General features: G+C 37.0%; 2 protein-coding genes and 1 non-coding gene across 11 annotated transcripts in view; 2 read left to right on the top strand and 1 right to left on the bottom strand.

The window, feature by feature from the left end:
• The window catches only part of znf346 (zinc finger protein 346), a 15,356-nt gene extending 5,556 nt beyond the window's left edge, over positions 1-9,800 (bottom strand). Inside the window, exons 1-6 of one of the 4 annotated variants that reach the window (XM_048165199.1) lie at positions 9,653-9,800; positions 9,181-9,284; positions 7,487-7,579; positions 7,243-7,390; positions 3,746-3,835; positions 1,978-2,193 (exon numbers count right to left, since the gene is read on the bottom strand). In XM_048165199.1, the coding sequence (XP_048021156.1) occupies positions 1,978-2,193; positions 3,746-3,835; positions 7,243-7,390; positions 7,487-7,579; positions 9,181-9,284; positions 9,653-9,800 (799 nt within the window). The other 3 variants (XM_048165202.1, XM_048165201.1, XM_048165200.1) reach the window with 3 other exon arrangements.
• Positions 9,782-24,502, top strand: uimc1 (ubiquitin interaction motif containing 1). 6 transcript variants are annotated; one of them, XM_048165193.1, is made up of 19 exons: positions 9,782-9,914; positions 11,081-11,186; positions 11,818-11,893; positions 11,990-12,114; positions 12,641-12,895; positions 14,337-14,849; positions 15,263-15,329; positions 16,677-16,780; positions 19,099-19,476; positions 20,168-20,416; positions 20,698-20,759; positions 22,000-22,115; positions 22,202-22,266; positions 22,335-22,563; positions 23,374-23,434; positions 23,532-23,637; positions 23,770-23,818; positions 23,909-23,954; positions 24,039-24,502. In XM_048165193.1, exons 2-19 carry the CDS (start codon positions 11,082-11,084, stop codon positions 24,205-24,207), a joined length of 2,775 nt encoding a protein of 924 aa, XP_048021150.1. In that variant the 5' UTR covers positions 9,782-9,914; position 11,081; the 3' UTR covers positions 24,208-24,502. The 6 variants fall into 6 exon arrangements, with proteins under 6 accessions (XP_048021150.1, XP_048021151.1, XP_048021153.1 ...); XM_048165194.1 differs by lacking the exon at positions 9,782-9,914 and having other exon boundaries at positions 10,792-11,186; positions 11,990-12,102; XM_048165196.1 differs by lacking the exon at positions 9,782-9,914 and having other exon boundaries at positions 10,795-11,186; positions 15,263-15,305.
• LOC125253657 lies at positions 15,574-15,703 on the top strand. The gene has a single exon (XR_007181519.1). It is a non-coding gene; the product is annotated as a small Cajal body-specific RNA 14 (non-coding RNA).

Genomic DNA, 24,502 nt, shown 5'->3' with positions numbered 1-24,502 from the left:
CTGCTGCATCCATGGTACGGCAGCAAAGTTCCTTGATTATTACGCTGGAATGACAGTATAGTTCCTAGCCATTTTGGCCTAGAAAATCGCAACTTTTCATTTTCCGTCGGTCTTAGTGCACAATGTAACTACAGAAGACATAAGTTTTAAATAGGAAAAATATCGAAACTCTTTGGTCATTTTTTTTTGAGCGAGATGCTAACGGCCTAATCAGATTCAATGAACTATGCTAAGCTATGCTAAAAGTGGTACCGCCAGACCCGGAGATCAGCTGAATGGATTCGAAAATGGTAAAACTCAACTGTTGAAAGGCGACTTGAAAAATGAGCCTATTTTCTTAAAAAAAGTGGAGTGTTCCTTTAAACAGAGAAATTCTAATTTATTTCAAAATGCCCGCGTTGGCGAGTATCCTAATAAACAGTCGGTTATGGCTTAAGTGAACGTAAACAGTAGAAAAAGACAACGCATGTGGATTCATGCAGCTCTTAAAGTGACAGCAGCCTAATATTTTAATGTTTTTGTAACTTTAATAAGGATTAACATTAAATTAATTTGTACAGTAAAGATTACATGCAGTGTTATTTTACATTTGATTACTTTATTCAATTTCTGTACCTGAAAACTACTGTTAAACCTACGTGAAAAACCTTAAAAAGCACTGTTTTAATTTTAGTTTAATTATTTGTTCTTTTTTTATTAATGACTGATTACTTGTCTTTAATAATCTTTGACATTAATATTAGTTAGATAGCAGTTTTAGCTGTGGTATCGAATTGTTAAATTTCATTGGTATCTAAAATTTGGGTTCATAACCTTATTTATTACAATACAGGGATACATGGGTCAAAAACAACAAAAACAATAACTTTTATTATAATTTTTTTGTGGTGGGGCCAGTGAAAATTAAATCTTTGAATTCACTGAATCAAATCGAGATCTTGCGAATTGGAATATCTAATCAGGCTAATCAGGATATCTGTATCGATACCCAACCCTACTCAGTAATCTGGTAAATTGTGCAAGTCTGGTAAGTTTGAAAGTCCCGCTTACGACACATCAGGCAAAGACAAATTTATCGCCTGATGACGATGATTAAATGTCAAATACTGGCCAATATATATCGGCCTTGGCGATATATATTGGTCAACCACTACTTACAACAACCATGTGTGAAGGAATATTGTGCTCAGAATATATCTTCAACCCACTGTTTCTTCTGTTAAACAGAATTTGATGTGCATGCAAATGTAGTCATATTCCTTACTTATTCAGTTTTCATGGCCTCTTAAATAGGGCAGTAAAGATTTAGAAGTAAAAAAAATGATGTAGATTAAAAGGTATTTAATAAAAAAAAAAGGTTAAAAAGGAACATTCCAGGTTAAATACAACCAGAGAAGCAGTCGCTTACCAATGAAAATAATTTTGACTCTTCTAAAAACAAAAAATGTGCTTATAATGCATTTGTGGCTGAATGTTTTTCACAGAATTATGAAGCCTGTACTTTTTTTAAAGCGCTTGATTTATATAATAATACATATTTATATATGAATTATTCAGTGCACCAACGCTAAATTTTTCCATCTATCCAAATTATTTGTTAACATGTATTTTTTGTTTCATTGAGCTCATTGTTGAAATTATTACATTGTTTAAACTAATACATTGTTAGCTAACTGCATGATTTGTATATGTACCAATTCTGAAATGCATAACTTAGACTCAGTCACCTCTGATAACAGATCATTCTAAATTGTTATGTAGACATGCATTTTCTGTAAAGCTGCTTTGAAACTATATTTTTAAAAGCGCTATACAAATGCATTTACAAATGTAAATGAGTGCTACTTTTCTGGCTGGATGAAATTCTGAGATGTAATTCCTTACATGCGAGATGTAAGTGTTACTGATGTAATTCCTGTTTGATGTCCACATGAGGTTTTACATACAGGCTGTGAGACCCCCCTTCTATGTTCTGACCTGGTGCAGAGGACGGCCCATATGTCTCCATCAGCTTCTGTTTAGTCAGGTGTTTTTTATGTTTCTTGCCACTGTAGTGCTGCTGAGCCATGAGGGGATTGTTGAAGGAGGCCTGGCAGATGGAGCAGAAGCGGTTGGGGTCACGCTCTGCCGGCCCCTGCACACCTTTAGGTAGCCCTTCATCCTTCTTCACCTGTACTTTGGGCTGAGGTAATGCTGGAAGATGAGCAAAAACACAGCAGGTCAGCTTTCTAGATAAAATGACCAGTTCCAACCACATAATATTAGCGTGCTGCGTAATATATACTGAATATTGTCTACAACTTAAACCTAACAGTGAAATTCACTAAATGAAATAAGTCCATTTTAGTTAAGACTTTTAAAAAGTTAATTCAACAAATTGTGTGTGATGTGAACTCAAAAACTTCTTATATTATGCAGAACTCAATCTAAATAAGTTAATAAAAATAATGTTATTTTTAACTAATGGTTTAAGCTTGTCTATGGCTAAATAAATAACTAAAAGCTATCAAATAAATACACAAACAATAATAAATACATTAATCTATTTCATATTAAGCCTACAAGCCTACATTAAGCTTTTTTAAAAGTAATTACATTTACTCATGTCAAAGTATTATCCCAGTGTGTTTCTGAGGCAACAAAAACCACACCATTTTCCCTCCTTCAGTCACAGCAGGACGGGCCACGGTCAAGAAAAATAACAGGCAAGCATTTCAAACTTCTTTATTCATATTTGGTGCACTTTTGAACGTTTTCTGTTTTATTCTCTTACCTCTTTAGCTGAAGATTAACCAGCTCAGTAACACTAATGTGTGTAACGTTGGCTAGCAAACTACGGTATCAGTTTCTCTCATGTTGTTCCAAACACATAAGAATTTTATTAATCTTCAGAATCTTTTTAATATATTTTTGATATTCATCATTTTTATCTATCCATCGAAAAATAAAGATTGCCTAGATTTCTGGCTTCCAAAAGTACCTTCATTTAGGCTTTTATTCACATATAAACAATGAGCACAGCAAATATTGTAAATGGAGGCTCAAGGCTTGTTTGACAAGTAATAAACCAACCTCAGCTCAAGTTTAACATTTGTTAATCAAATGTGTGTCTTGTTAGAAGACTTGGATTAAACTGCTTTATTCATATAGATTGTTTTTATGTACCTCTTGAAGCTAAATATTGATTGCCTAGACTTTCAATGGATGGGCAAAATAATGCGAGAGTATTAATAATATCTTCATTTTTGTTTCAAAGCTGAAAAAGTCTTGTGTTTGGTATGACATGATAGTGAGTAAACAATGACAGAATTTTCATTTTGGGGTGAACTATCCCTTTAAGCACCACTTTTCTTTTGTTTGTGTAATAAATAACTTTAGGTTGATGCCACAATACATTTTATTAATGAAAATTAACAAATTCAATTCAAAGTCTAGAACATTCAGCTGATTTTTTCCCAATTAAATCCTGCTGACAAACAACTCTGGAAGACGTGTTGTGAAAATGTAAGTACTACAGGGTTTTAAATAAGCATACCCTATTGAATAAACAATACTCTGTTCCTTCACTACATTATTTTCATTTATGAAAATTTAAAATATGGTGTCTTCCCTGACAAGGGTTGTTTTTATGTGTGGTGACATACGCTATCATTTTTTTCCCAATGCATTTAGAAAAAGGAGCTGGACCAGGTGCAGAAGGCAACAGTCACCATCATTGCTGTTGAGGAGGAAAAGGGAACGTTACCTTTAAACCCACTGGATATTTTGTTTGTCTTTGAAGATGATGTGGTGATGTCTGCCAAGTCTTGGGTCAGTGCACTGCCCTTAAAGTACACTAAGTTCATACAAAAAAGTGCTGTTGAATCTTGAGGAAAAACTTTTTTTTTTGTGTTTTTTTTTTTACATAAAAATTATCCACTCTGTTTCTGGTGGTGTTAGAACATAGTTATTTTATATTATCATTTTAATTTTACAACCTTTTCAATTTTAAAATTGTAAATTTTTAAACAAACATATTTCCTTGTTTGTCCAGTCTTATTAGGTAAAAAAAAAAAAAAAAAAAAAAAATGTCAGGTAAGATTGTTTATCCCCGTGGAGCGGGGAGCGGAGTGGTAATATTTCCTTAAGAGCTCAGAGCGCCTTTCTGAAGATTCCGCTCCGCCCGCTCGATACGCTCAGCGCCGCTCGCTCAACCCATGCCGCAAAATCTTCAGCATCCCCAGTGGTTCTTCCAGCGCTGAGCGAGTGTTTTCTGCCGCTGGATTGCTTTCCCGGGCACACCGAATGAGCCTGAAGCCTGACGCTTTGTCCAAGCTAATGTTTCTTAAAGTGAATTCTAAAATCCAGTAAACATCAAGAGACGTTTTAATAGACCACAGTTCCCCGCAGTTATGGTCTATTTTAACTTGACACTAGAAAGTGTTTCTTTCATCGGCAGTTCATAATCTAAGCATTCTTAAGTGCATTTTATCTTGTTTATGCTTCTCACAGGCTTTATAATCAAAATGTGTTTTGTAAAGATCTACGCATATTTCATCTCTTGCGTGTGCGTTTGTTTTAATGAACCTGTTTGAATGTTCTATTGCACAACAATGGCAGCTAGCCTATTTTCACGGAAATAAAAGTTAATGAAAATCAAAACACATTTTTTTCACTTTTTTGCATTTTAGGTATGTTTGCTAAGGTTATATTAATATATTTTTTTTTTTATATATTTCGTTTTGAAACATGATAATTGCTATTTATCAGCAACTCAGCATGAATAATTTTATACAATTATCCAAGAATTTCGGTACAAACAGTAAACAATTAGGCCTACTAGAGCAATTTTATGTCGGAGCGGGATCTGAGCGAGAATTGGTTTATGGCGACTCGGCGAGCGTGAGCGGAATATTAACGGAGCGCTTGCTTGGGCGGTTGAGCGACTGAGTGGAGCGCACGTCCATAGAGCGGAAAACGTAGCGGAGCGTCACACCGCTCCGCTTCGCTCACATGCTCTGATTTGAACATGTGTGAACGCTGCCATCCGAACCCTGGTGCGCACCAAACAAGCGGACCGAGACCGCAGAAATATGGGTCTCAGTCCACTTCCAAACAAACTCTGGTGCGGTTCGAATGATATATGAATGCAACATGGACCAAAAACATGTAAACAAACCAAAAAACACAAAGATCAGACCCTGAAAAGGACAGAATTCTCACGCATGTTGGTTTTTCTTATCATAGTCCGAGTTTGCCCATGACAGGCATCAGACGCGCGTCTCCATGCAGCAGACTGTTTGTGTGTGACGGATGGATTTTCGCCGTGTTTTGACTACTTTACACATTTTATAAGCTCTTCGCGAGTTCCCAGCTGGCCAAAATACCATCACATGCAGGCTACGCACACACTACGAGCGCATTTACCTCAGCTCACAGCATTATTTTGGATGTTCGGTAAGTTCCGTCTCAAAATAGGAAATACGTCATAAAATCCGACCAATCACGTTGTGAATGTATCCCTGTGCCTTTAGGTTCGGTATCTTTTGGTTTGGTGATAAATTTGCCAATCTGAACGTAATCGGACCAGGACTAAATGTTTTTTTTTTTCTTTTTTGGTCCGGACCAAATGAACCAAACGAACCAAACTACAAGTGTGAACGCACCCTTAATGTTATATTTTTGACTTTACAGCCCACTGATTTTGTTTTATGCTTGAACATTTTGTCAAGTAAATGTGGCATTTCAATAAATACTTCAGAATACCCTCCTGTTCCGTCATCATTTTGTGCCAATGTTAGGTTTTGCTTAGTCTTATGTAACTTTGAGTTTGATGAACTCAAACCCTTTTCGGTAATCCGTTTCCTAAAACCATTTAAGTAACAATATAGGTGTTACCTGAATTCAAACTGAATGAATAAAATAAACTTAAAATCTTTAAGCTGAGTTTACTAAAATGATTGACTAAACCAAAACTAAAATATAAGTGAATTTAACCCAAGTATATGAGTTTACAGTACTCATACTTATTAGTTTTAAAACTTAAATGGTTTACGGCAATAGGTTTCCTCAAAAGTTTTGAGTTACCGTAAATTATCGGGTTTTACAGTGAAAAGGAATGAAATGTAGTATGACTACACTATATTATAGAGCTGCATGATTCTGGATAAATTGAGAATCACAATTAAACTAAATAACATGTAATTTACTAGAGGTTCTGACAAAATATTAATTGCTGCAGTCTATTTAAAAATGTTTAATATCGAATTAATTATTTTGAAAAAAAATGGTTTGAATGAATGATTCAATGACTCACTCATAAAAATGTAACTTAATTACTGGATTAAATCAGTGTTTTTGAACAAATCTCTGGAATTAATTATTAAGAATTAAGACAAATAAAGTCACTTGCAACCACCTAGTGGTGTAACACTGTAATCGATACCATAGTTACCGCTACCGTAGACATCAGTGTTTATATCTGAACTTATATATAAACTTTTAAATCGCAGTACTTCTGTGATCATTTGAATTATTGCAAGAGCAAAATAACAGTTCTGTGTGGTTGAAAAGACTGTTTGTGAATCTATTTCATACTTGTACATGACAACTGCTCTTACTCGATCAGCGGCAGGGCAAGCACAGATTTAAATGTTATGATTTTGTCAAAAGTTTAATAGACATAGCTGAATAGTTGTCATTTAGGAATAACATTGCGTGGGTGTTTGAATCAAGGTTGCGATCTTTTAACGATTAAATCGTACATCTCTACTTCATTGTATGTTTTAAGTCAGCATGAAACAGAAGTCTTTTCTTCCCTATGGTGACGTATATCAGAGTGAAATGGCTTTCAAACAAGAAAGAAAAAAAAAAAATGTATTTTGGGGAATTGATTGGATGGTCACGGTTTGCTAAATTGCTATTGGTCGATGTGAGTGACAGGCTGTCCTGCCCTCACACCAATAAACATCATCAGAGAAGAGAAGCAATGTTGTTTCAAGAGGGGAAGATATTTTGATTAAAGATCAAGTCAAGAAGGTCAAGTCAAACGGTCAAGTCAAAAGCATTGCATTGTGGCATACAATATATTTCAAAAATAATACTTTTCAATAAAATTTGTAGGTATTATGCATCACGAAAATACCCATTGCAAAAGATCGCAGAGTAAGTCCATCTACTAAAAAATAAGTGTGTACAGCTCAGTTTGTTCATTCCAGGACACTACATAAAGTACTAAATTTCACGATAATCAAGTCTTCTTACCTGGAGTCTGCTGACCGTAGGTCTTCAAGCGAAGGTTCTTGGAGTGAACTTTGCCCTGGTAATGTGACTGTGCCACCACTGGGGAAGAGAATGTCATGTTGCACACACTGCAGGCTTTGTATTTGCCCCCTTCATCGACAATACTTGTCTGCAAAACAGAACACAGGCCATTAATACAGGACACAAACATATCTGTGATCTAATATCCAATAAGTCTACATATCTGGCCATTCATCTGACTTACAGCATCATCTGAAGACTTGAAACGTTTTGCAATGGGCTCCTCATTACCGTGAATGCTCATGTACCGGCGTACTTTGCTTGCATGTTTTTTGCTCTATAAGAAGACACAGGAAAGTTAACAGTGAGAAGGTTCTAACTTGTTATTTAGCAGATGTTTTATAAAGTGCTTTTGTCATGGGACAGGAACTTTAACCACAAAGCTATACCATCCACAAGTACTATTCAAAGTTTAGTATGTTTTAAGCATGTCAAAGAGTATAGTATGCTTCATACAATGATAAATGTTTTATCCAGTAGTACACTATAGTTATCACAATGCCTCAAACAATTTCTAAGCATTATTCAGCAAGGGGTAGTCAGTTATAATTTTGGAAAATGTATAGCATTTTTCATCCACATTTGGGTAAAAATGTCTTAAATTTTGAAAGTGCGATCAAATAAGAAGCAGATGATATTCATGGGTTTTGCAACATCACGCTGGAAACTGAAGGTCACGTTAAGCGTGCTCCATTGTGGGAAACAGTCTTTGCACTTGACCACTTATCTACTTACATGCCATATTTCCCATATTTGGTGTTCAAATAGGCATGAAGACTCCAAGTGGGACCCGATGGGACACGCTTTCAACATAGTGTTGTAAAAACACAAGTAAAGTTTTACATACTCATCTATGCTCAAATAAAAAGTGCAAAACTTTGTTTTACTAACAAATTAATTAATCTGATTAAGCTCAAATTCCTGCGTTTTCGGGGGAATATGAATTCCTGAACACAATGAATGATGGGATACGCTTAAGGCCCGGGTCTACGTCATTTTCTGCATTCAGCACCATCTTCTGCACAGTTGAGTGCACGAGCCTTTAAAAGTATACTCCTTTTGCCCTGACGCACTCGATCTAGTGAACTTTGTTTTCAATCGCTCAAGTCACTCCCACATGCGCTGTTGTATGGGCACCGTACGTGCGGACACAAAAACTGTGTGTGATAGTGTGCGAGAATTTCCGCTAACCCTCCTGATTAGGAAAAGTACACAACACTTTAGACTAAAATACCACTACAAAGTAGTTTTAGAGAGAATGTGGATTTAGTGCACTTAACTTTGCTAGACCTGGGAAAGTCTTGCGCATTTACTTCCTGTCACGCGCACACACTTTCAAGTGGCCGAGCCCACAAGTGTGGGTATTGGGACAGGCCCTTTGTACACAAAAGTCCCTTTTAAGTCAAGCCAGCTGACTCGGTGGCCATCTTGGGAAATATTTAATTTAACTGAATAACACATTTTCAAATCATCAATTCATTCCATCATGAATGCTATCATACATTGTTTTACACTCTCTAAAGTGTAAGGCAGAGATATTAATATCTTTATTAGATCCACCATGTTGGGCGTACAATTTTCAATCTAACTCAAGAAGACTGTATCTACTATATACTGTTTATGATAGTACTCGGCACAGTGTGCTCTGCTGTATACTGCAGAGTTAGTTAAATTCAGTAAGTCATCTGGGTATTATGTGCATAATAAAAATACAAAGTATGCATGCTGCAGAAATAGTATGAGTAGCATGCTAGTATGTCATTGTGAACACAGCCTGAAATACTTGCAATCAATATTTAGTTCTCAAAACCGTACTGGCTGAGGAACAAAGGACGTGGTGCGATCATATAAACTGTCTATGTGAATGTGAAATCTTACCTGGTAATGTGCAAGTTTCTGGGATTCTGAGATTAAGACAGCGCTACACACTTTACACTGAGAATCAGAGAACAAGTCACTGTTCTCCTTTATCATTCGGTTCACTGAAAGACAGGGCAGCATCAGAAACAGTTAATACAAAGGGACATTTCTTATTGTTATACAAAAGAATCATACAAAACAGCTTCGATGCAAAGTATGCAAAGCTCAAATCAAACCTAAAATAGACTTTCTTTGCATTTAATTGCAAGTATCAGGCTATGTCTTACATCGACCTTGTATACACTGTTCTGCCTAGACACTAAAGCAGCAGTCCTGAGAGCACTGGGGAGCTTGAGCTAGGCTATCATGCTTTACACTTCTCCCCACTCTCAGACACTGTACATTCTCGGAATAAATGTCATGTTTTACTTATAAATAATGCAGCGAAAGTAACACGATTTATTCTGAATGAGTGTCGCCGATCTCTTACCCTCGGCCGCCCCTGAAGGTAAATATGGAAAATCTCCATTCGACTCTTGCTGCGCCATGATGGTTGCAGGAGGCGGGTCGCGCATGCGCAGACGATACATGCGCTGCACAAGTCTCTTCATACCGATATGCTGTAGCCTGTAACCCATTTTTATTCTATGTAAAAACAAATATGTGCACTGTTTATCCTACATGCTTCACAAAATTAATTATATGCACTAAGCAATGCAGATGACAAGGATCTTTAAGAGAATCTAGACGAGGTAAACATAACTTGTTGCTATGATTGCAGTTGAATTGAAGTGTTTTGGTTTATCTTGCTAAAGGAATCGTTACTTTTTAACTTGGCAAGTAAAATTGGCATCCTTTTAAGTTACGGCGAATCTTAAGACCATCGATTTGACACTATAGCCTATGTAATTATCACCTCAAATCTTGTGCTGGTTTGTGAATGAATTGTTTTGTGGAGTCCAATCTTTTAGTGAATTCAGGATGTGGTCTGAATCGGTCCAATTCTCGCCCTAATTGAATCAATTTTGTTGCAGGTGGAAATGATAGGATATAATTTACTTTAGAAATTATTTCGAAATAAATGTTTTTATTAGCTGAATTTTAGCTTCAGCAAACTGAATTGGGCCACGTGATGTTAATGTAAACAACATTATAAATTCATTTTTAAAATATAATAAACAGCAGTATGTGCCAATAAAATAAGTAATGCGATTTATTTGGACATTGGAGCATTAATATACCACGCTACCAATCTATTAACAGTTTTACCTAAACTACCCAAATGTATATTACGGATCTCTTTTTGTTATTACGGATCTCTTTTTGTTATTAGGAAAAATTGTATATTCATTAAAGTGAGTGGAGTGACTTGAAACCCTACTTGGTTCATTTGCAAACAGCCCTTGAAACTAATTTTGAGTCTATAAAATTTTTAAATATAACCTTGCTTCTGTAATTTATGTTTGTGATGTCCTTTTATATGATTATTGTTGTATTTATTATTGCATTTGCGTTGTTAAATGGATTGAGAACCTAATGAATTTATTTAGTAAATTTAAAATTCGGCTTCATGCGGCGGCGTAATGACGTAAAAGAATCAATGAATCGGTTCTTTGAAACAATCCGATTCACAGAAATGATTCGAACTTCAGATTTTGCCAGCGCGCGCGCTGTCGGCTCTGACGTAACGTCTTTCCTTGTCTCTTTTATCACGTGACCTGACAACCGCTTGTGAAAATATCCTGGAATCGAAATCCTTGTTTTTCGAACCTTTGACTGGGCGAGCTAACATTGTATTACCGAATATGAACACTGAACGTGTTCAGTAAAAGTTTCTGAGCAGTTAGCTGAGGTAGCGTTTCAGAGTGCGTGTCTAGGTGTGTACAGAGAGGGAAAATTAATGTTATCGAGGTCGCAGGATGCCACGCCGGAAGCGCACACCGGATGAAAGCGGAAGAAGAGCGAAAGTCAGCAAAGTGGATCACAATGAGGAGACCCTGGTCATTTCTGATTCTGAACAAGAGGTACTGTGTATGCAGTAGACAGCCACCTAGTGTGTGCGTGTTGAGTTCGTTTAAAGGTTTGAGAGTTGGCTAAGTGGGAAAACAACTTCTCTTTATGAATTACCATGGTAACAACTGTTTCTGCTAAATTTCATAGTTAGTACCACATATTTAGTATTGGCTGTGTTGTGCTAATTTCTATGCTATTAACGTCACAAAATGGAACTGTAAAATGAATTAGACAGGTTTTCCAAACATTCTACATTCAATGCACAACATTAAAATAACAATAATAATCATGGTCCCTTATAAACTTTAATCAAAATAACATCCCTCCCTCTTGCAACAAATCTTCTTTTGTCTGATTATGTGTTTACTGGCATGAAGGTGGGACAACCTGTCACATGCATGAGATCCACCATAGCAAACCACAACTATCTAATCAATTCCCCATGGACAAAATCTTTCTTCTTGTTCCAGAAGCCGTTTCACTTAGGTTTACATCGCAATAGGGAAGAAAAGACTATTGCAACTTCTGTTTCATGCAGACTTTAACAACTATGACGTTTTCTAGTAAATAACAGTGGTTAATTTTAAATGGAAGGAAAGAAATGACAATAAACTCACCTTGGATTTGCCTTATTATCCTTAGGAGGAAGATTCTCCTGTTAAACGGTCGTCTCGGACAGCCCGATGGAGACGAAGGGAGAACAAGTCGCAGCTACAAGGTACCGAAACACAGAATTTCTTAACAAATCATAAATTGTGCCATGAAATCTTAGATGTACATCTCATTCTGATGCCTCAATTCTCTGAAATTTCAGAGCTGACAGAAGAAGAGATGCTGGACCTGGCCCTAAAACTGAGCGCGCAGGAAGCAAGCAGTGCAGCACAGAGACGAAGGCTGGAAGACAAAGACATACAGAAAGCCATAGCGGAAAGTCTTAATGTAACTTATTCTCGTAAAGGCCGGAATACACTATATGACTTTTAAATTGGGAACAGATTTTGAAAAATTAGGCGTCATACACTTGCTGACTTTTGAAATGGTTACAGAGAAAAACTGGCATCATGCTCTAAATGACTGAGGATCACACACTACCAGACTTTCAAGTGGTTCCAAAAACAACAAACATGCACCTCGTTGCATGACACATGAAAGCAATATCTGTTTTTAAATCGATTCAAAATATCAAGTGGATAGAATCTAGAAGTCTGAAGCTAAAAAAATTCGAGTCTGTGCCCATCATACACTAGGTGATTTTCTGTGAAATCTGTCATCTCCGACTGACCAAAATCTGCAGACTAACTCTGACTTACTGCAACTAGCATCACCTCGTCCAGACTGCAAATCAAGGGGAAAATCTGTGCAAATGTCGTGTGGTGTATTCCAGCCTTAAATCTCACAAGTCTCTCATAAGTTTAACCAATGAGCAGAATGGGATTAATCAAAAATGCTGCATGTGTTTCTGCAGGAGAGCACTGTAAAAGCATCAGAGGGTCAGGATGAAGCAGCCAGCTCTTCAGATCAACCACAGCAGAATGTAGCAAGTGCGATATCACACTTGAGACGAAAGCTGTCTTACCCCAGCCAAGATCAGACAAACAGCGAGAATGAGAGGGAAACGACTAGTCCGCTGCCAGAAATGCCTGATCTCTCACCGATGACCTCCTCACATCTTTCATCAAAGAGCTCAGCTCAGGTCTCCAGGACTCCTGCTACCACTCAGGTTAGTTGTTATGAAATGGCTTCATATTATATTATTAAATACTTTTTTCTTCTTAAACCTATAAAGCCTACTGTATCATATTTGATATACAAATTTCTAAGGCCTCTAAATTGTCAAAATGATCAAAATGACCCCTTCAGGTCATGGTACACACTTTTTTTTCTTTACTGATTTTTATAAAGTAAGCGTAAGAATAAGTTTTATATTGTTAGTAATATTTCAAGATGAACATTTACTGGAATGAAACAACTTAGGTTTACTTGATTAGACATTCTAACACTGCATCGTTTCACACTTGACATGTTTGGCACCGCAGTGCGGGGTTAACACCACAAATGCAGTGCTAACCCTGCTCCAGAGAAGGGTTTCATAACCCCGGGTAAAAAGCAGTGCTAGCCCCGCTTCTAAAGCCCTATTCGGACGGGATTAGTTTTACATGGGGAGGTGAAGTAATGTAATTTTACCTCAGGACGTCTGTAACATTAATGGCCAATTCGCACGGGATAAGACATCTCAGTAAATCTAGCAGAAGTGGGAGGGATAACTTGATTTACGCACCGCTGTCACCTCACCTGTCGTCATGTGGGCATACGTTGCTTCCTGATACCATGTGTGCAAACACATATAATCTAAATATATAAACTATATATATATATATATATATATATATAACAGTTAGGTCCAGTCAAATGATTTATTAATTAAATTCTGATTGGATTATGCACTTAGCTAAAGCTAAAATTAGTTTTGTGCCAAGTGCTTTCAATCTTCTTTTTGCTCTGAATGGTATGTGGAAAATACTTGAGGTTTGCCACAGACTTGTCCCACCACCTACAACCCAACTGAACGTTTCTTCAAGTGCTTCCATGCTTGAAAACTACTTTTAAACAGGAAATGACAGAATTTTACCGTACATATTTACAGCGGGTCTATTCGAACGGGATTAGTATTACCTGAGGTAATTTTTTACAGAAGGTAAAAGTCGCCGTAATCTTTACTGACATTTTCCGCAATGATTACTGAGATGGCACATTCGGATGGGACTAAAATCACTGAGAAGCTCTGGTAATAATTACTTTACCCCACCTCCCCATGTAAAACTAATCCCGTCCAAATAGGGCTTTAATTACAAGTGTGAAACGTTCATTTACCCAGGGTTAAAAGCAATGTTTTAGAATGACAATAACCCGGGGTTAAGCACAGTGTGAAAAGCCCTAGTATTTACTGTATTTTAATCAAATAAATGCACTCTTGGTGAGCATAATCCTACCAACCCTTATACACAACACAACAAAAAAGGTCTAAAGTGTCAACAAACTCTTCCATTTAAAAATATATAGTGTTTTTTTTTTTACTATTATGTCATGTCAGGCTTTACTGGGTTCATTATAAAAGTATTAACCTTACCCTTTGTTTCCCACATGTTGATGCATATTCCCAGGACAAGACCTCAGATAAACAGACAGTCATCAGTGACACTCTGGAGGACGAGCTCTTCAAATCTCGCTCAGAGTCCCAGACATCCCCTGTCTTTTCCAGGCATGGCAGCTTCAATCGCCTGCCTGTAGTATGTGTGGAGAAACTGAGTCAGGAACTCATCCCGGAGAGCGCAGGCTCAATAAACTTTTACACACAGGACAGCACTGTCATTTCCACCTGCCCTGACAGATTTCGGTCCCCCCAGCAGGATTCGCCCTTTTCCAAATTGCAAGTCTTCACTCAGGGTGACTTCAAACGAACAAGCGATTTGCTAGAGGACAAAGATGACCATCAAAATGCTAAAGGGAATGAAGATGATACTCAAATACCTGATGAAGATACTCATTTACCAACACAGCTAAGCCAAGATTTGAGCACAGATCCAGATACGTGCCTTTCACCTTCTAAAAGATCCCAGATATCAAGCCCCAAATGTGTGCCTGAAAACAACAATGAAGATGTCACTGAAACAAGTGTAAGTAGGACAAAAATTATTTCACACAATTTTTTCACCCAAAAATGAAAATTCTCACTCTCATTCTTAGATATCATAAAACTAATCCATATGAATTGAACAGTTTAGTCCAAATTTTCTGAAGAGACAGCATTTATATGATGAACAGATTGAATTTAGGCTAATAAAGTTATCATTCATGGTGTGAACAGGCCTTAATCCTCTGTAATAAGCTTTCTAATCATTTTATTTCAAAGATTGTACTTAAAATAGCAATTCTGTTCTTCATCTTTGACATACTATGTTGCCCATACTCTTCTGTATAGGATACATAAAATGTGATTTGGGATTCACCGTAGATCTCCAGAGACGAGATCCCTGACTCTATCTGTCATCTCTATTTGTGTTCTAACTCTGTGTTATCATTTTAACAGAAAACTCCTGACCAAAAGCAAGTGGAGGATCAAACCCCTCAGGGTGAGAATGTAAAATCTAACACTGGTATGCCATTTCTTACACTTCTCCTCTCTACTGTGGCCATGCTGGCTGTTTGAACTATTTACTCTGAGCCATATGGCCTAGAATCAAGAGTTTACAGTTTTCAACTTGCCATCTTTGTCTGATGCTGCTACACAAATATAGATTAACTTGCATACTTCATGTCAAACAAAATGCTTAGTGTTTAGTGTTTGATTTTGAGTTCTGGCAATAGTAAAGCATTTACTTGATACTTCTAGTTGCATTTGTGGTTGACCCACTGTTGCTGCAAGACTGAGCAATGTTTTGTAGTATATGTCACCACACAGAGCGAGTTTGGTTCCTGCCGACAGGGCCTGTCAAGTTATTGGGTTCTCTGTGCGATGGTTCCATACAAATGTTAAATCAGCCAGGGCAATTATTCAGCCTTTTTAAAAAATGTAATATAAATTTTTTTGAAAATCACCTACTGACATACATTACAGTTAATACATAATACAGCAAGGACTTTTATACAGAATTACAGACATTTATAATATTCCAAAAGATTTATATTTCAAATAAATGCTTTTGTACTTTGTTTATAAACGAATCCTACAAATACATGTAAAAGAATTCTGACAAGAGACTTTCAAAAACAAAAATCTTACTGACCCCAATTTTTCAAGGGCAGTGTATAGGCTCTGTTTCCACCTGGTATTAAGATGTGTTTTGGTCGATCAGATCACAAGTGGACGCCGCTAAATACAGGTCTAAATGGGGTTTAAAACATTTTGAGCTTGTCCAATTTCAACCATTTCCAAAGGTAGTCGAAAACGCATTTGACCAGATTGCTTTCGTAGTGGAAAAACTCAGGTGGGTAAATGTGTTCAAAAAGCCACTAAAGACCGCCTACTGACTTAATGCGTAAACATTATGGGAAATGTGGCTAACCAGACGGGATTTAAACTTTGTCAGCTGAAGACCCAAGTTTGGTTTGAAGACAAAAAACATACCAAGCACAGTGTTCTCTCACCATTTCACAGCATTCGGCGTGATCTTGCAGCTATCAGAGCAGAAACAAAAGCTGCTCCTCTTCATATGTTTTTACCGTCGTCTCTGGGCGCGTTCATATATAAATTGCGTGAGTTTATTTTGTCCATTAGATCTAAACATCTGAATAAACCCATTCGTTTACCTACCTATAAACCCTCCCCTCAAAGAAATCAGGACATAAGTGGTTGAAAGTAGACAAAAGAGATGGATTCAAATACCAGGTGGATCACTTGTGATCCGATCAACCAAACTCATCTAAATACCAGGTGGAAGCAGGGCCATTATCTGTGATTCTGAACACGTGGGTTAACCCTTATCATTTCATCATGTTTTAAGCTGCAGAAACTGCTCCAAACACTCAGTCTTGGAATGAATTTACTAGTCACATGGTCTTGCATTTAACAGATGATGATGATGATGAAGATGATGGCAGTGAAGAGGTAGGCGGGAAACCGTACTTTACAGTTAACAGTTTGTATATTAAAAACAACTGCATGTTAATGGCCTGTCACTCGAACAGAGGGGTATTAGACAGTAACATGCACAAGAATATCAGTATTTGGATGTATTCTGGTTAAGTAAGCCTCATGTAAGCACAATATTGCCATAACCAGATACAGCTAATTCCAGTTTCTAGAAATTCGAATCTGGCATATGGCTGTATTTAGAATTTTGGGTCAAAATATCCACCACAAATGAATATCCACTTCTGTCAGTGCATGTCCAAAAAAGGTCATTCTGGGTGATATTAATTACAAAAAGTATGTGCATGTCTTAGGTTATTTGGAATATGCTGATTACATGTAGATTAGGGCTGTCAAGTGATTAAAATTTTTAATTTAATTAAAGTCCCCCTGTATTCAATCATTTTATCCCTGAAAACTCATCTTTGATCACCAAAATTACATATTTAAACATTCTTTCCTGGGAAAAAAAAAACCGTAATGCCTTAAAGGTGCCGTAGAAGTAATATAAGTCTAAGGTGTCCCCTGAATGTGTCTGTGAAGTTTCAGCTCAAAATACCCCATAGATATTTTTTTTATTCATTTTTTTAATTGCCCATTTTGGGGCATCATTAAATGTGCGCCGATTTAGGCTGCGGCCCCTTTAAATCTCATGCTCCCTCCCCTGGAGCTCACGCTTGCCTTAATCAGCATAAACAAAGTTCACACAGCTAATATAACCCTCAAAATGGATCTTTACAAAGTGTTTGTCATGCAGCATGTCTAATCGCGTAAGTATGGTATTTATTTGGATGTTTACATTTGATTCTGATTGAGTTTGATAGTATGCTCTGTGGCTAAAGCTAACAATACACACTGTTGGAGAGATTTATAAAGAATAAAATTGTTTATGAATTATACAGACTGCAAGTGTTTAAAAAATGAAAATAACGACAGTCTTGTCTCCGTGAATATAGTAATAAACGATGGTAACTTTAACCACATTTAACAGTACAGTAGCAAAATGCTAACGAAACATTTAGAAAGACAATATACAAACATCACTAAAAATATCATGATATCATGGATCATGTCAGTTATTATTGCTCCATCTGCCATTTTTCGCTATTGTTCTTTCTTGCTTACCTAGTCTGATGATTCAGCTGTGCACAGATCCAGAAGTTAATTCTGGCTGCCCTTTTCTAATGCCTTGAATGGCTGGCATATGCAAATATTGGGGTCATACATATTAATGATCCCGACTGTTACGTAACAGTCAGTGTTATGTTGAGATTCGCCTGTTCTTCGGAGGTCTTTTAAACAAATGAGATTTATATAAGAAGTAGGAAACAACGGTGTTTGAGACTCACTGTATGTCATTTCCATGTACTGAACTCTTGTTATTTAACTATGCCAAGATAAATTCAATTTTTAATTCTAGGGCACCTTTAAAATTGCTTGAATGTAACTCTACACCTATGCCTCATGTAATATACATGGATCTATGAATATGATAGTTAGCAACAGAAAAATATACTGGGATGACCTTCTTTTGAGACTCCCTTGCGGGGTCAGTTAATGATATGCTAAAGCCTGCCGGCACATTGACGTGATTGGTTACAAGATAGTTTGTGAAGTCAGAAACACCAGAGGCTTTGAGACTGTCTTTGGTTTACTGAAGTTTTAAAGAGAAAATACTCAATGGTCTTAGCAATGGTGTTGACTTATGAATTAGCACATGGTTTGTCTTAAAGCTTGTTAAAAACACCAGATAGACTTATGAACAACATTAAAAACTTGATTTTCACCACAGGGGGACTTTAATCAAATTATCCCCAAAAGATAATTTAAAGTCATTATTGCGTAAAACATCAAATAGACATGACAAAAAGTAGCTTCAGAAAAAATTTTGGGTGAACTTTGGGTGGAAATATGAAATTTTATGAAAAATCAAATTATAGTCTAAATAAGAAACTAAAATTGCCAGTAGGTTGCGGTAAATGTCTTAATAAATAAGTAATTGAGTCATTCTTTCATTCGATTCGTTCAAACAGCTGATTCATTCAGGATCATATCTTGAATTTTAGGGACATTCTAACTACATTTTAAAGGCTCCATTACACAGTGAGTTGTTGCCCTGCATAATATTTGTCATCAATCAACTTTATGAAATGTAAAATGACCTACATAGGTCTGGGGTGGGGCAAGTGCGTTAATTGCGTTAAATTGACAGCCCTAATGTAGACACATTTTTTCCACTAGCTACATGTAAACATCAAGGTTTAACCAGAATTGGAAAATGTTGTCATTTGCAGGTTCTCTCCCCGAGCCCAGTCAAGAAGATTTTTCGGCCAATCAGGCCTGAGCTTTCCCCAGACCAGTCCTGTATCTCTTCAACTACCATCACCCTCGATCCTTCCACACAAGACACACAAATGTCTCAGTCTGTCCTGGAGGAGGTCTCAAGAGCATCCAAAGCTGCTGAATCCAAACCCTCTGATTGTAATCCTCCACATACTTCAGTGGAAAAAGGACAATGCACAATCTCTTACTACTGGGGAGTGCCTTTCTGTCCTGTGGGGCAAAACCCGGACGAGTACACCCGTGTAATCATGTGTCAGATGGAGGTGTATGAGAAAAGCCTAAAGGAGGCCCAGCGAGAGCTGCTGCGCAAAGCAGATTGGGGACAGCCAGTGAGTGACATCAATGCATTCATTAGTCAAAACGTCACATTACAATGGTTATAGGAACAATCTGAAACTAATCAGCTTTCCTCATGAATATTGTTTGTCACATACAGTATTTAGATTTATTTTATATCTGCCAAACCCACTGGAACAATACCTCTTTTATATATACCGTTTTAGATTACCAAAGGATTTGGGGTGTGAATCGTCACTGGTCTCAAGATTCAACGATTCGATACAATTCCACAATGCATCATGATGCGTTGCATCCTCAATTTTCAGTATTACTGCACATGGCTACATTTTTGTCAATGAATACAAGCAGTCAGATATATGAACTCTATGAAGATATATGAAGTACACTTCCTGTCTGAACGCGGCATATGACGGGAGCCTTTAGAACTAGTAAATACTAAAAGCGCATGAAACTGTCAAGTAGTGTAATTAAATTACGATAACGCGCACACATGCTCGCACACTGTAAATGTTAATATAGTGGGTGCATTTGTTATTACTTGATTTTGTGTTTCGCCTCACTCCACCATTTTACACTAGAGCGAAAAGCGCGTATGCAACAAATGATGTCGGAGATAGTCAGTAGGCAATAATCAATCATGGTCTATTACTGCATCGATGCAGAATGCATCTTAGAAACAATTAATTTCAACACCCCTACAAGTGATACATTTGTTTTTAGGTGTTTCCTCGCTCATCAGAGAGGCCGTTTGGTGGGAGGAGATGGAAGCGCCACAGAGCTCCTCAGCTGTCGGAGGATGAGGAGGAGAATGAAGAAGAGGGAGAGAAGGAAAATAACAGAATAGAGGTAGAAGAAGAGAGGGAAGAAGCAAGGCAGGAGTCTGTGGTGGGGTCACAGGAGGAAGCTGAGGGAGGACAGACTGAGACATACGTAGTTTTGTCTTCTCCAGAGACAAAAGATGAGCAAGTGGTAAGTATACTGGTCTTGGTATTACTGTATTCTCTATATCAGGGCATTTGTTTAGATCTAGGGATTGTCAGTGTCATGTGAAGTAAAATTATTTTTTTGTCAGAACCAGAATTTCAGCATGTCTGCTTGGATCCATGACTCCAAGTAGCTTTATAGGTTTTTTCTTGTTTTAGTGTAATACCATCATCAACCACAAGATGACACTCCAGTTATTGACCGTAACAAAGACAAAATGTTGTTAAGATTGTTGCTGCACCTGTTGCTGTTTGCCTTCTCAACAGGAAAAAAACCCTTTCTCTAGCCAAGAAGAGCCTATAACTGCAGCTACAAATAAATCTTTCAGGTAGGTCTGTTGTTTAGATTTCCACCAAAGTAGTTTTTCTGTTAATTATGTTACTCATTCTACCCTTTAAAAGAATTGGGTGACATACATATGTCAGAAACACACAGCATCATATATATATATATATATATATATATATATATATATATATATATGTATATATATATTTATATTTATATTATATTATACTGATGAGCCAAAACATAATGACCACCTATATGCTGTTATTCCTCCCAGTGCTGCCAAAACAGCACTGCCTTGCCGAGGTATGGACTCTACAAGACCCCTGAAGGTGTCCTTGGTATCTAACACCAAGACATTAGCAGCAGGTCCTGTAGGTTGCGAAGTGGAGCTGCTGTGGATCGAACTTGTTACAGTTTGAGATCACGCATACTCTTTGAATAGGGAATGGCGGTACTGACCACGCATTTTACAAGATAAGATATTTGTCAATGACACTCAGGATCAGTTGCGCACCAACTCCTCTGACATCGTCCTGTCATTCATCTCTCCATGCTATCTGCATGTGATGAGTTAAATCAGATGTACTGTAGTGTAACTAGTGTCAAAAGTACCAACTTCGGTATTTACAACATGTTTTGAAACGTTGATCATTGTAACCAATCACAGACATATCTGTTGAGCACGTGAACACAATGGCTAATCATAGGTTTTTAAGAATCCGCTCAACAGCGCTCAGAATGCTAGGGTGAAATGCTGGTATCGTTACATTTTTAAAATGTAACCATGTCCCTTAGGGACTATATATTATATTATATGGAATATATAATATATATTTAAATATAAAAAAATATAAAGTATGTGTGTGTATATATAGGTCAGTAAGTTAAAAAACAAGACCTTTATTATGTTACAAAAGATATATATTTCAAATGATTTTCTTTTAACTTTGTTCATCAAAGAAAAAATGTATCATGGTAGAATATAAGTGTGTGTGTGTGTGTGTGTATATGTATATATGTATATATATATATATATATATATATATATATATATATATATATATATATATATATTATTTTTTTATTTTTATTTTTTTTATTACATTTGTTTTATTGCAGATGTACTCATTTTATTTTTTTTATATATTTGAAGGAATTGTTGGCTTAGAACTGAAATATTTACTCAAAGTGATGAAGTGGATGGTGATGAAGCTCTCGAAAGGACTAGTAATATCATGACATTATTATAAAGCTGTCCTATTGCATCTCATTGACAGGAAAAATGCTCCGTGGGATATTTCGGATGAAACTCAAATAAAGTGTCCAGCTGAGCTGGAGGAACAGGAGGCCCAGACTCATGAGGCTTGTGAAGAGGATGATATAGTTTGTCCAGGTATGTGATTGAAATTTCCAGCTCTTCAGTAGATAATGAAAATGTTTCCTGTGGTATAAACATAATTTGGATGAATGTGAATACAGAGACTCAGATGACTGAAAACAGCACACCAGAGCTAATGATGACCAGTCCTGCCAGTCCCGCACAGGTACAGTAGCACTATACAGCTCTGATCCAACAGTTAGGCAGCATCCTAAAAGAAATGTTGTTTCACAGCCCCAGTCTCACGCTGACAGCGAGGTGATGGAGGTAGAGGAGGGAGGAGGTGCATCTGTGGCAGTGGAGGAGATGATGGAGCAGGAGAGCGATCCAACAGAAGCAGCTCCTCCTCACAGTCAGAGGATGGAGTGCCCCATGTGCTCTAAACTCTTCCCCCTCAGCAGAATCGAGGTGCACGCAGCTTTCTGTGATGGTGAAGCAGACCAGCAGGAAGAACAATCACAAGGTCAGCTCTCTACTAGCTCTTCTGTAACTATTCAAGTCAAGTCCAGTCACCTTTATTTATATAGCGCTTTATGCAATTCAGTTTGTTTCAAAGCAGGAATAAACAGGAAAATAATGATTTGACAATGATGCAAATGAAGAGTTCAATTCTGCTGTAAAGCAGCTTTAAAAGATAACAGTAAAGTCATTATTCCGGTGAAATCAGTTCAGTGTTAATTCAGTTCCATTCAATAACTGTGTAAAGATCAACAATTATGATTAAGCTCAATTCAGCTATAAAGCAGCTCTGTACAAAACGGTGAACATCATCTTCCAGCTCAGTTCAGTTCTCATCCTATGTGTCAATACAGTCAAATCAGAAATATTGCTGAATATTATGTGTGAATTATATGTATGCTGAATATAGTATTCAGTATGCAAATAGATGTAGGAAAGAAGACCGCTGCTTATGGACTCTATGCACAATCCCTTCTGCATTTAACATCTGAGAAAATTAAGCACAAAATTAAAACTTGAGGGAATGTTACAGAACAGGACGAATCAATATTGATCTGATCCACCTTCACCTTTTATGCATGGTTTAATGTAATATGCTAAAATGTTTCTATGTTTAAAAATAGATAAGTTTAATAATGTATATAATATATAATGTAACTATTTGTGATCAACAGTTGTGACAAAGTTCATGTAGCACTGAGATTTTTTAAGTGGAAATACATATGCAGTTGGTGTGCATAGAGTCCATTGTCCATGAGATATTTCTGGGATAGGTCAAGAAATTTGTGAAATGAAATGTTTTATTTTTTTGTAGTTGTTGCCCGACGGAGGAGGACCAGAGGAAATTTAACAGAGGAATCTCAGCGATTTGGCAAGTAGGTACATCAAACATTCAATGAACATGTTGAGAGTTAATTACAATAGTAGTGTCATTAAAAACACAACACATTTTAATGGTGTTTTTCTTCGCAGGTCAGCAGAGTTGGAGAAGTGCTTCCTGTGTCAGGAGTTGTTTTCACCCCAGGAGTATCAAGATCATGTCGAGTTGTGCTTAAAAAAGAACTCAAGAACTAATGAGGTGACAGTTATATAGTAAAACTAGTATGCTTACTCCTAATACTCGTTTAACGTCATTTTTAAATGTTAAACGTTCTCTGAGAGGATTTGCATTGTGTTTGTGTCAAGTGTCATTATTGTAGTGCTTTTGCAGGAAAACGGCCTACTTTCTGCTCTGGAACGGACAGAACGAAGACATACTGGTGTGTAATATTTCTCGCATTTCTGGTGTGTTTATGCCGATAAAGCTTGACAGATGAGCCTTTTTATTATATTTAATTCTTCATTTTCAGGCAGTGATGAACCTGGGCCATCTGATGTTTCAACAAAGAGCAACTGGTACAATTTCAATATTGTTTGCTAAACATTGTATGTTCATAAGTCAAATAATCAGCGCTAATCATTTCATAAATGCTTCCCCAGTGGTCTTGCCAATCCTGCAGTGATTGGGACGTCTCAAAGTGTAGACTGTTCAACAACAACTTCCTGTCCCAGTAACGCCTTCACTTCTCGATCAGAAAACACTGACTGCCTTATTGACTCCTCTAAGAACAGCCTAAGACTTTCAAGAAAAAGAAAATTCAAAAGATAGTGTCAACATGCTTTTACTAACACTGGTGTCTGTGCTTTTCAATGCCTCTCCATTTGTATGGCCTTTTATAAAATGAAAAAATGACAAATTTATATATTTAAAGTCTTTGTTGTCTTATAAAAGTGTATTAAATGATATTGGCACCTCATGAAGTTTGTATTAAATCTCATTTTGATCTGCGAAATTCAATGGGAATCTGTGCAATTGGAGTTTAACGTGAGGGCAAAAAAGTTCCCTAGTTGGTCACGCGAATTTGCTGCATTGATTAAAAGAAAGTTGCTAGGTTTGAAACTGA

Source organism: Megalobrama amblycephala, linkage group LG18 (genome assembly GCF_018812025.1).
Source record: "Megalobrama amblycephala isolate DHTTF-2021 linkage group LG18, ASM1881202v1, whole genome shotgun sequence".
Lineage (NCBI taxonomy): Eukaryota > Metazoa > Chordata > Actinopteri > Cypriniformes > Xenocyprididae > Megalobrama > Megalobrama amblycephala.
This window is presented reverse-complemented; position numbering and strand designations above follow the sequence as displayed.